Genomic DNA, 13,260 nt, shown 5'->3' with positions numbered 1-13,260 from the left:
AGGCCAACTTTGTACTGTGATCCTCATACTTCTGTCCCCAGTGTTGCTGGGATCACCAGGCCACTATGACCAGCTTGTTGCTTGAGATGGAGGAGTCTTATGAGCTTTCTGCCTAGGCTGACCTCAAACCATGATCCTCCCAGTGTCTGTCACAAGTTGTTGGGATTGCAGATATGAGCCAATTTCCCTTACTAGAAAAATTTAGGGCTGGGAAGGTGGCTCAGTGGTAGAGTGCTTGCCTTGAATGCATGAGGCCCTGGTTTTGATTCCTGAACACCACATAAACAGCAACAGCTAGAAGTGGCGCAGTGCAGTGGCTTAAGTGGTAGAGAGCTAACCCTGAGCTGAAGAGCTCAGGGACAATGCCCAGGCCCAGAGTTCAAGATCCACAACCAACAAAAATATCAAGGTAAACCCCAATATACATAGCAAGATGAGAGAGAGAGAAAGGGAGAGATATGGATATGGAAATATGGATAAAAAATATGGATAAACAAGATGGGAAGGGATGGTATGGAGAAACAAAGGAGGAGGCAACAATGCTTGATAAGAAATGTACTCATTGGGCTGGGAAGGTGGCTCAGTGGTAGAGCGCTTGCCTTGCATGCATGAGGCCCTGGGTTCGATTCCTCAGCACCACATAAGCAAAAAGAAAAAAGCCGGAAGTGGCGCTGTGGCTCAAGTGGTAGAGCGCTAGCCTTGAGCTGAAGAGCTGAGGGACAGCGCCCTAGGCCCAGAGTTCAGGCCCCACGACCGGACCCGAAAAAAAAAAAGAAATGTACTCATTACCTTGCTCACGTAATTTTAACCCCTCCGTATGGTATTTTCACAATTTAAAAAATTAAAAAAAGAAAACCATAAAATACAGTATTGCTTTTTAAAAAATATGGATAAACAGTATACAAAGTTAAAATCCCTTGAAATCCTGCTGCCTAGGAATAACTACTAATGAAATCATGGTGTATATCCTTTTATATTTGCATTTAGCTGTCTTTGTTGAGACAGAGTTTTTGCTGTATAGTCTCAGACTAGCCTGAAATTAGCAATCTTTCTGCCTCCACTTTCCAAGTGCAGGAATTACAGGTGTGCACCGCCCCTGGCTTAGATATAATATTGAAATAAAAATTTTGTATATAAATAGCATATATGTAAATATTATCACTACACATTTTAAATGTCTTTATATACACATATACATATATATATATATATATATATATATCACACTTACCATCCCCATTCTCCCTTAACCTCTTTCCCCTTTAAAACAATTTGAATAGATTTCATTATTGTTTTCATATATGCAAATAAAGCACTTTGATCATAGTCATCCCCATTCACCCTCCTGGTTGCTCAATACCCACCTGCTGACAACCACCCCCACCAACAGAACCTATTTTACTTTCCTGACATTCATGTCTTTTTAGTGGATATTAATTGACCAGGGTTTTGCCATGGCATTTCAGGTGGGTATATATTATACCTTAATCAGAATAACCCAATCCTATTGGCCCACAATTTTCATTGACATTTTTTATGACACCTTCAAACATAGTTGCAAGGAACTTTGAAATTATTCACCCTTCTTCTTTTTTCCTTTCTCCTACCCTTAAGCCATCCTATAGTTAGAATTATATCCGGTGTGTCTATTTATGTATATATGTATGTATACATACGTGTTCATGAATAGATATATCCTTTAGGTCTAGCTTCCACAAATGAATGACATTTGTTTTTTGAGCTTGGATTAGCCATTTAACATTATGATCTCTTAGTTCCACTAATTTTCTTACACTTTAGTGACATGATTTCATTTTTATTTTGGATGTATAATATTTCAGTGACCATACATTTTTTTTTTTTGGGTCGGTCGTGGGACCTGAACTCTGGGCCTGGACGCTGTCAGTTCAAGGCTAGCACTCTACCACTTGAGCCACAGCACCAGGTCTGGCTTTACTGTTTATGTGGTGCTGAGGAATTGAACCCAGGGCCTCATGCATGCAAGGCAAGCACTCTACCACTGAGTCACCTTCCCACCCCTACCATACTTTTTTTTTTTTTTTGTCAGTCATGGGGCTTGAACTCTGGGCCTGGGCGCTGTCCCTCAGCTCTTCAGCTCAAGGCTAGTGCTCTACCACTTGAGTCACAGTGCCACTTCCTGTTTTCTGGTGGTTTATTGGAGATAAGAGGCTCACAGACCTTCCTGCCTAGGCTGGCTTTGAATGACAATCCTCAGATCTCAGCATCCTGAGTAGCTAGGATTACAGGCATGAGCCACTGTGTCCAGCTGACCATATATATACATTTTTTAAAATAAGTTTTTAATTGTGAAAATACTATACAGAGGGGTTACAGTTACATGAGCAAGGTAATGAGTACATTTCTTATCCAGCATTGTTGCCTCCTCCTTCGTTTTTTCCCTACCATCCCATCCCTCCCTCCTGACCATATATTTTATAACCAGTTTTTCTTTTTATTGAACAGGGGTTTGAACTCAGACTCTCCTGCATGCTATGTAGGTGCTCTACCACTTAAGCCATGACCCCAGCACTGTAGCTAGCTTTTATATAGAAATACCGTTCCACTGGGGCTGGGAAGGTGGCTCAGTGGTAGAACGCTTGCCTTGCATGCCTGAGGCCCTGGGTTCGATTCCTCAGCACCACATAAGCAAAAAGAAAAAAGCCGGAAGTGGCCCTGTGGCTCAAGTGGTAGAGTGCTAGCCTTGAGCTGAAGAGCTGAGGGACAGCACCCAGGCCCAGAGTTCAGGCCCCACCACCGGACCCCCCCCAAAAAAAGAAAAAAAAATACCTTTCCAGGTCAATAAATTTATGTTTGTGCTGCCATTTTAACAGAGAAAATGAAGGCTACTCAAAAGAATGAGCAGATGAGCCAAAAAAACAGTTATCCTATGCTATCTTTTTTTTTTTTTTTTGCCAGTCCTGAGGCTTGAACTCATGGCCTGGGCACTGTCCCTAAGCCTCTTTGGCTCAAGGCTAGCCTTCTACTACTTGAGCCACAGTGCCACTTCTGGCTTTTTCTGTTTATGTGGTACTGAGGAACTCTACCACTAAGCCACATTCTCAGCCCATGTACTATCATTTTTAATATGTAATTCATATTAAATTTGTACCAATGTATCCTAATTAGTTTAATATAGTGTCCTGTCCGGCCTGCCCGTCTGCCTCCTGCCTGCCCTTCCCCCCCCCATGCCAGTTCTGCATCTTGAAATTAGAGCCTCAAGCTCTCCCTTAGCTTTTTCTGCTCAAGTCCAGCACTACTTGAGCCACACCTCTACTTCTCACTGTGTGGTGTTTAATTGGGGATAAGAGTTTCATAGACTTTTCTATCTAGATTGACTTCAAACTTTAATCCTCAATCTCAGCTGAAGAGCTAGGATTTTTTTTATGGTGGCATGAGCCACCAGCGGGCGAGGACAAGCACCTGGCTTCCCTGTTCCTTGAAAAATGTCGTATCTGTTGTCATAGAATCTGACGTTGTAGAATTGCTGGCCTTCATTAAAGAATTTGAAATTTTTGTTAGAAATAAGGTACATATTACAAAAACATAGCACTAAAAACATTTTTGCTACATATTTTTTAGCTTTTTTGTTATTTAGTGTGTTTTATGCTTTGGTGATTCTTTTTTCTTTTTGCTCAGTATTGAGGATTGAACCCAGGACCTCATTCTTGTCAAAAGATCTTCTTTGGTGTCTCTCTATCTTCTTCTGAGAGCACTACACTCTGTTAGAGTGTGCCCCTGTCCTTCTGTTTGTTTGTCTGTCTGCTTGTTTGCTTCCTTACTTAATAAAGCTCTGCTAAGTTTTCTTGCCAAAAAAAGAAAAAAAAAGATCTTCTCTTGAGCCATAATTCTACCCCTAGATACCAATAATGTGGTCATTTAATAAATTTTAAATTTACACAATTGAGTACAGTATGTCTGAGATAGCAGAGGTTTCTGAACTAATAGAATACAAATGTAATCTAAAATTTGTCATTAGAATTAGTGATGCTTTTATATTTGTTTTTATCATAGGTTCAAGTTGTTCCAGTAGTAGACAGAATTTAACATTATCTTTAAGTTCCACCAAAGACAAAGGATCTCAATCTTGTAACTATGCCAATGGGGGACTTTTCAGTAAATACTCAGGTTCTGCACAAAGTTTGGCCTCTGTGAGTATGAAATATATGTTGTTATTTTTCCAATTTTTGTTTATATATCTCTTATTATCTGTCATGGCTCTTAGAATGGAAAGAAGCAAGAAATCTTTTATTTGAGTCTGTTTTGGTTAGACAAGTAAAAAAATTCTTTGGCTAAATATTCAGGTGGTTTGATCCCAGGTTTCATTAAGTAAGAGATACAGTCCATAGATAGGGTCCTGTGAGAGAGTTTCAATGTGACAGTACTGCTTCAAAATTACATGCTGTTCAGTATGTGGACATGACAGTTAGATTGGGGGTGGGGTCACAAACATCCCTTCATTTAAGTCAAAGTATTAGGCATGCTGAGGTAAAGTATGGGCTTCTTCCCTCTTCCATTGAAGCATATAGTACTAACTATAAGTGGATTTATTTTCTTCTTTAGGGCTTTAATATAGTATTGATTGACAAATGAGGAATGAAGTTCATATTCATTTAAATCTGATGTAGCTTACTTTTTATAAAAATGTAGAGGCCATGCACTTACTGGTAAAGACAGAACAGGCAAGAAAATATACAGTGAAAAATGTATTTCTAAACCATTCACTCAGTTCCCCTTCTTGGAAATAACAATCTTGAGTTTCTTTTCTTCTTTTTTTTTTTTTTTTGAACTTGGGGCCTGGGCCCTGTTCCTCAGCATTTCAACTCAAGGCTGAGTGCTCTACCACTTGAGCCACAGCACCATTTCTGGTTTTCTGGTGGTTTATTGGAGATAAGAGGCTCATGGATTTTTCCTGCCCGGGCTGGCTTTGAACTCTGATGCTCAGATCTCAGCCTCCTGAGTAGCTAGGGTTACAAGTGTGAGCCACTGGTGCTTGGCTTTGAGTTTCTTTCTCTTATCTTTGTAAAAAAATTTTTTTTCAGTCCTAGGGCTTGAACTTTCTTAGTGTCCAAGTAGTACCCTCTTAGAAGTTTCTCCACTGATAGTTGAAGCTATGCCTCTTACCTAAAGCAGATAGGAGTTATATGATAGTAGTGTAACAAGAATGACCTTATTGGACTTGCTCAAGCAATCTAGTCATTTCCTCTGCTAAGGCTGTGACCTAGATTCTGCCTCAGTTTTCTTCCTCCTAGATAGTATGTAATGAGTGTTTAAGGTCATAGCAATGGAGTAGGAAGAAGAGGACAAGGGTCACACAATACTTGGTAAAAGGATTTAAGAGACATGGAAAGAAATATGTTGAAGATGACTTTCTGGTTTTTAGTTTGAGACTTTATAGGCATAGAAGTACTACTAGTGAAATTGGGAAAGAGGAAGTGACACACTTCTGGGGATCATTTAGCAGTCAGCATTGTCAACAGTTATGAAGGAAAGTAAGTTAACTTTCTTATAATAGGTGTAGATAAGATTTATAAATTAATACTTAAATAAGTAAAAATACAAATGCTTCATTTTTTAATGGAAAGAACTTTTATGTTCAAAAGATTATTCAACCTGTATGTTTTTTAGTAAACAGGGGCTCAAAATATTTAGAGTCATGAGTCCTAAGTTTGATTGGGCTAAGCAGAATTATTTCTTCAGTCTATGGAAGAAGGATTGTAACTTATGTACATAGAAATAATATGAATATAAAGCATCACAAAATACAACTCAAGGAAGACTTTGAAATAACTTTTGTCAATCCTAATTTTAGGTCCAGAGTGTCAATTCTTGTCATAGCTGTGCTTGTGGCAATTCTAATTCCTGGGACAAAGCAGATGAAGATGATATTAAACTTGTAAATATTCCTGTGACCACTCCTGAGAACTTATACTTAATGGGTAGGAATAACATTATGAAGTTTTAAGATATTGTGCTCATATTTAATCCAAATCTAAAAACAAATAAAAACCAGTAAATTGCAGGACTAGGGACATGGCTAAAGTGGTAAAGCATCTGTTTAATAATCATTAGCCTTGAGTTCAAACCTTGTGTGGCCAAAACCAATGAATTGGGGTTGGGTATATGGCTCAGTAGTAGAGTTCTTATCTAGCATGTGCAAGGCCCTGGATTTGATCCCCAGCACTCAGAGGAAAAAAGAAAAACAAAACAAAAACTAAATTGTTCTAAGACAAGCAACTATAACTTTTTTTTTTTTTTTCGGTCGTGGCGCCTGAACTCTGGGCCTGGGAGCTGTCCCTCAGCTCTTCAGCTCAAGGCTAGCACTCTACCACTTGAGCCACAGCGCCACTTCTGGCTTTTTTGTTTTTGCTTATGTGGTGCTGAGGAATCGAACCCAGGGCCTCATGCATGCAAGGCAAGCACTCTACCACTGGGCTACCTTCCCAGCCCCAAGCAACTATAACTTTTGTAACTTTTTTTTTTTTTTGTCGGTCGTGGGGCTTGAACTCTGGGCCTGGGCACTGTCCCTCAGCTCTTCAGCTCAAAGCGAGCGCTCTACCACTTGAGCTACAGCGCCACTTCCAGCAACTATAACTTTTAACTGATCTTTTATCTGTTGGTTCTACTCTACAGAACATAGTGTAACCAGTTTATTAGTTTCCTGAAGGTGCTTTAACAGACTACCACAAATATAGAGGCTTAATGCAAAAGAAATTTATGCACTTGGTTATAGAGACCAGAAGTCCAAAAACATTATTCCTGAGTTAAAATCACAATGTCAATAATGCCATATTTCTTTTGAAGGCCTTCAGGAGAATATGTTCTTTGCATCTGCTTGTGGCCACATTTAGTCCAGTCTCCTTCTCAGTCTTCATATCACATTTTCCTATATGCATATCAACTCTGGCTGTACCTTTTTTTTTTTTTTGCCAGTTGTGGGGCTTGAACTTGGAGCATTTGTACTGTCCTGAGCTCTTCTGCTCAAGGCTAGAACTGTACTGTTTTGAGCCAAAGTGCCACTTACTAAGTATATAATTTTTTTAGGAGGAAAAGCAAAAAAATATTGCTATAGAAAATCAAAGAAGGAAAGGCCTATTTTGCATATTAAGATTTTGTTTAGTATTCCATAGGTAATTGAGGAAATGCTTTAAGAAGAGATAGATTTTTTTTTTTTTAACCTACCAGATTCTAAAAACAGTTTGAGAATAACTTGCCCTAATTCTTTTTTTTTTTTGGGGGGGGGGGGCAGGGTCCCGTTGTGGGGCCTGAACTCTGGGCTTGGGTGCTGTCCCTCAGCTCTTCAGCTCAAGGCTAACGCTCTACCACTTGAGCCACAGCGCCACTTCCGGCTTTTTTCTTTTTGCTTATGTGATGCTGAGGAATTGAACCCAGGGCCTCTTGCATGCAAGGCAAGTGCTCTACCACTGAGCCACCTCCCCAGCCCCCCTAATTCTTACATAGTTGTTAAAAGTTCTTTTTTTTTTTTGTGCTGGTTCTGAGGCTTGACCACCATACCAGAGTACTGCCCCTGAGTTTTTTTGCTCAAGGCTAGAACTTTACCCCTTGAGCCACAGCTGTACTTCTGGCTTTTTGGTAATTATTTGGAGATAAGAGTGTCAGATTTTCCTGACAGGCTGGCTTCAAACCACAATTCTCAGATCTCAGCTTCCTGAGTAGCTAGGATTATAGATGTGAGCCACTGGCACAGGACTTCTTTTTCTTTAAATGGATGGAATAGTTGATGTTTTAATATATTTTGGTTTTGCTTTAAGTGTGTAATTATTTTGGTAAGAAAAAAGTACTTATTTGCCAGATGCCAGCTCATGCCTGTAATCCTAACTACTAAGCAGGCTGAGATCCTAGGATCATGGTTCAAAGCCAGCCCGGGCAGAAAAGTCCATGAGACTCTTATCTCCATTTAACTACTAGGAAAACAGAAGTGGTGCTGTGGCTCAAGTGGTAGTATGCTAGCCTTGAGCTGAATTGCTGAGGAATAGCACTCAAGCCCAGAGTCAAGCCCCACGACTGACCAAAAAAAAAAAAAAAAAGTACATATTTGTCTTTTTTTCCATGAAAGCTTTCTCTCAGCAACAACATAAAATTCCTGTTTGAACTGTATTAACTATAGATTTACTCACTATCTTGCAGTTTTTTGTTTTGCCAGTCTTGGGGCCTGAACCCTGAGCCTGGGCACTGTCCCTCAGTAATTCAGCTCAAGGCTAGCACTCTACCACTTGAACCACAGCACCACTTTCAGCTTTTTCTGCTTATGTAATACTGAGGAATTGAACCCAGGGCCTCATATATGAAAGGCAAGCACTCTACCACTGAGCCACTTTCCCAGCCCTATCTTCCAGTTTTTAACTCTGGTACACCAATTTATCCATCCATATCAGCAAATTGGATAATAGTGGTTTAGAACAGCATTTGGGGTTGGTAAAGATTTCATTTTGGATTTCTATGCTATTAACTTTTCTCTCTGATTACTGCCTCCTTCTAAGAACTTTTAAACTTTATAATATTCTATAAATTAGTTTTTCTCAAATTTACCTATGCTTTTTTATTTGGGGGGGTATGTTGAAATATAGTTGTATAACTATAAAAATTAACCCTAAGGGCTGGGATGTAGCTCAGTGGCAAAGCACTTACCTAGCAAGTGCAACGTCCTGGTTTAATTCCCAGTACCAAAAAAGAGAAGACAAAAAATATGCAGTTTGAAAAAAAAAAAAACCACAACAAAAAAATTAGCCATCAGCCTTGAACTTTTGATGAATTAATGATAATGCTTTAGATAAATTCTGAGTATCATGTACATTTGAGTTACATTATTTAAAAAAATTAATTAGCCATTTCTGTCTAATTTTTGGTTTACTAGAACTGTGAATCCAGGCTATGTTGGGGAATTAAAATTGTATGAAGTGATACATATGCAAACTTGTTCGTTTGTGTGGAAATTTCAGCTAGACTGTGACATTTGTGATAACTATAGGGAAAATTCAACCACCAGACCAGAGTATTTTTGCTTTGGTTTTACTCACTTTCAACAACTCTGTCTTTAATTTGTAGGTATGGAATTGTTCGAAGAGGCTTTGCGTCGCTGGGAGCAAGCTCTGACCTTTCGCAATAGGCAGGCTGAAGATGAAGCTTGTTCCATTAAACTGGGCGCAGGAGATGCCATTGCTGAAGAGAGTGTAGATGTAAGGGTGGCTTATTGAAGAGTCATCTTCATATTGGAAGAATTCAACAATTTTTTTTTGTCTTTTCTTTTTTTATTTGGTACTGGGGATCAAACCCAGGATGTTGCACTTGCTAGGCAAGCGCTTTGCCACTGAGCTACATCCCAGCCCAGAATTCAACAATTTTTAATGTACTTTCCTTCTGTGCCATTTCATAAAACTGGTATCCCTCACCCCATACAGTCCGTTGGTTCTATTTCTTATTGGGCATTTTCTGTTCATTTAGTTACCATCCATCAAATTCCCTGACTTTCCTATGGCTTGTAGAATAAGCAGATGTGACTTCCAAAAGATTTGAAGAAATCTGTTTTTACTTTGGATTTAATGTTGTGTTCTTAAAAATTGCAGAGAGGGAGAACTGGGCTGGTCCTTGTTGACTGTTCAGGCAGACTAGTAACTCTCAAACTTGAGCAGGCATCAGAGTCATCTAGTGCTTAGATTTAAGGATCCATACCCAGGCTTTCTAATTCAGTAGGATTGGAGTGGATCATGAGAATTGCCTTTTGTATAAGTTCCCAGATGATAAGGATACTGCTGTTCTATCATCCTTATTTGAGAACCCCTGATGTGCTCTAGCTTCTTAATTTTATAGATAAATGGAATCCTCAAGGAAGATAATTTTGCTTAAGACATAGCTAGACAGGCCTGACAACTTCTGCAGAATTCGTTTCCTACCTATCAGTACTTTTTCTTGTTTCTCTCTCTATTTTGCTATCTTACTGAAAATCTTCTACGTTTAGGATTTGATACTCAAATCTAATATTTGCTTTGTGTACTTGTTCTGTCTACGTTTAGGATTTGATACTCAAATCTAATATTTGCTTTGTGTACTTGTTCTGTCTTGGAGGATATCATTAGTACTGAATTCATCCATAAACTGGAAGCTCTGCTGCAAAGAGCTTATCGTCTGCAGGAGGAGTTTGAAGCCACACTTGGAGGATCTGATCCTAACTCCCTGGCTAATGATACTGGTAAGTAAGATGGACATCTTATGTGGCATTTGTGAAATGTATGATTGTTATAGTAACATATTAATATTATGTATTAATAAGTTTAATATGTTTTATGAAATAGTCAAGGTATAAAAGTTGTACTGTAGTTTTTATTTTTTGCTCTTTTTCCCCCAGTGACCCTAATGCCCTTAAAAGTATAAATTCCAGTAGTTCCCATAGGAAGGAATGTGACATTATTTTATTTATTTATTTATTTATTTTTGCCAGTTGTGTGGCTTGAACTCAGGGCTTGAGCACTGTCCCTGAGCTTTTTTTTTTTTTTGCTCAAGGTTAGCACTCTACCACTTGAGTCACAGCACCACATCTGGCTTTTTCTGTTTATGTGGTACTGAGAAATTGAACCCAGGGCTTCATGCATGCAACGCATGCACTCTACTACTGAGCCATATTCTCAGTTAAAGTGTTGAAAGGAGAAAAAAAAAAAAGGAACAATAACAAAACTGGGAGTGACTTACCACCACAAAAACGTCTGGTTTGTGGTATTTATCTTTTTTCATCTTCTTCCTACTGTCCCCGGTGCAGGTAATGTTCCTGCTTCATAGTTTACTTCTTGCTTTTATTTTCCCTTTTTTATTTTTCAAATGTGGGTAGCAGAGGTTGGCCTGAGTCGCCTGAGTGCTGAGATTGCAAGCATGCACCATGATGCTGAACTTGATGTGTATTTTTAATAGTTCTTCTGTAACATGGGCATAATGTTTTAACATATCAAGGAGATTATAGATCAGGAAATAAGGGGGCTCTTGTGTGTGTGTGTTTGTGTGTGTGTGTGTGTGTGTGTGTGTGTGTTTGAATTTGACTTCATACTTGCTAGGCTGGCTTACTACCACTAGAACCACACCTCCAGCAAGTGTGCCTTATTCATGTCAACAAATACAATTTGTGAAGGCCTTCTTTTATGTTTATTTTTCTATAACTTCTTTTCCAAGTTTTTTTTATTAGAATGTTATTTGTGTGTAGTAAGTAGGAAAAAGAACAGAGAAGGAATTTTAAGAGTTCAAATGTGAAATAGAACAACTGGAAAGGATCAGACTGTGGCAAGGAAAGCCACAGGGAATAAGAGATAGGAAAAAGTTATGTGGAAAAAGGAAAAGGACACAGGACTTGCCTGTGCTGTTCTAATTTTCCACTTGCTGCATGAGAAGGATCATGTGGCTGTGTGGCTATAGTTTCTTAGTCTTTATAATTGCATCTCAGGATTTGCCTATTTGGCATGTCCACAGCTGCTGCTGCTTCTTTTTTTTTTCCCTATATTTTTTGCTAAGAGGTTGGTGGTGAGCTCCATCTCTTATCTCTTCAGCTTATACAGATTTCTTCTTTTATCTTTTCTTTTATTGTAAGGGTGATGTATAGAGGGAGTACAGTTACATAAGTAAGGTAGTGAGTACATTTCTTGTCGAATATTATTCACCCCTCCCTTGTTTATAGAGATTTATTAAATACTGTCCCAAAGCACATCTGCTAACATTTCTTTTTGATAAGAAGACCTTTGAGCTAATGGTTTAATTTCTTTGGTCTTCAAGTTGTTTCTGACAAAATTGTATTAGTTTAAAATTCTAAATAGATAGGATTTTTAGGTATTTTAGATTCGGAGTATATTCATTACTCTATTCATTCATGGTGGTTTTCTTTTCTTTTTTTCTTTCCCCTCCCCCTCCCCCTCCTCCTCCTCCTCCTCCTCCTCCTCCTTCTTCTTTTTTTGTTCTTGTCCTGGGGCTTGAACTCAGGGCTTGGGTGCTCTCCCTAACTTCTCTTGCTCAAGGCTAGCACACTACTCTTTGAGCCACAGCTCTACTGCTGGCTTTTTTCTTTCTTTCTTTTTTATTATTGTGAAAATACTGTACAGAGTGGTTACAATTACATGAGCAAGGTAATGAGTACATTTCTTATCAAGCATTGTTGCCTCCTCCTTTGTTTTCCCTTCCCATCCCTTCCCATCTCCCACCCCTCCCACCCCCACGCACCCCGCCTCGCCAAAGTTGTAAAGTTAGTTTTTCGACATAACATCTTGTACATCTCATTGTTGCAATGGGTCCACCTGTATCCCTAGTTAAACAATTTGTTTTTTTCCCTTCCCCTCCACAAATATACCAACATCAAATACAGTGAAAGCAGGGGTTATACCGTGGGAGAGGGACATACATAGCAACAAAGAAATCATCTTATAAATATGTTAGAAACAATAGCAAGAAAGAAAAACCATTTGAGTCCTTATCTTAGGGTTCATTTCGCCTAACATCAACTTATCTGTCCTTTTCTGCTTGACTCAGACATATACTAGTTATTGCAAATAAGGGGGAAACCATGGGACCTATGTTTCTTTGCACCTGGCTTACTTCACTTAATATAATTTTTTCCAAGCCTTTCCATTTCCTAACAAATGGGGCAATGTCATTCTTTCTGATGGAGGCATAGAATTCCTTTGTGTATATATACCACATTTTCTTGATCCATTCATCTACTGAGGGGCATCTGGTGGCTTTTTTCTTGTTTTTGTTTTTTGTTTGTTTGTTTTACAGAAGTTAATTGGAGATAAGAGTCTCATGGACTTTCCTGCTCAGGCTGGCTTTGAACCAAAATCCTCAGATTTCAGCCTTCTGAGTAGCTAGTATTACAGGAGTGAGCCACAGACACTTGGCTGTCACTACCTTTTAGTCTGGCTTGCTTTTCCTCATAGCCATTCTTTGTCAATAGTCTGTAAGTTATCTTGTCTTTTATGTTCATGGGAATTCATGCAATTTTTTTTCTTTTGTGCTCTTCCTGGGGCTTGAACTCAGGGCCTAGGTGCTGTCCCAGACCTCCTTTTTGCAAAAGGATAGCACTCTACCACTTGAGCCACAGCACCGCTTTGGCATTTTCTGTGATTAATTGAAGGTAAGACCCTCATGGACTTACCTGTCCAGGCTGGCTTCAAATTGTGATCCTTAAATCTCAGCTTCCTGATTAGCTAGGATTACAGGTGTGAGTCATGGGTGCTCAGCTTTATACAATGATTT

At 39.0% G+C, this 13,260-nt stretch overlaps 1 protein-coding gene across 1 annotated transcript in view; it reads left to right on the top strand.

The window, feature by feature from the left end:
* Nucleotides 1-13,260, top strand: part of Miga1 (mitoguardin 1) — a 65,163-nt gene that overhangs the window by 7,338 nt on the left and 44,565 nt on the right. Inside the window, exons 4-7 of the mRNA XM_042683718.1 lie at nt 4,033-4,169; nt 5,831-5,957; nt 9,085-9,215; nt 10,102-10,225. Coding sequence (XP_042539652.1) covers nt 4,033-4,169; nt 5,831-5,957; nt 9,085-9,215; nt 10,102-10,225 — 519 coding nt within the window. The remainder of the gene's footprint in view (nt 1-4,032; nt 4,170-5,830; nt 5,958-9,084; nt 9,216-10,101; nt 10,226-13,260) is intronic.

The sequence above is a fragment of the Dipodomys spectabilis genome, unplaced genomic scaffold, assembly GCF_019054845.1.
Source record: "Dipodomys spectabilis isolate Male_0828 unplaced genomic scaffold, ASM1905484v1 ptg000002l, whole genome shotgun sequence".
Classification (NCBI taxonomy): domain Eukaryota; kingdom Metazoa; phylum Chordata; class Mammalia; order Rodentia; family Heteromyidae; genus Dipodomys; species Dipodomys spectabilis.
Note: the sequence above shows the minus strand (reverse complement) of the source record. Positions and strands in the feature narration are given on the sequence as shown.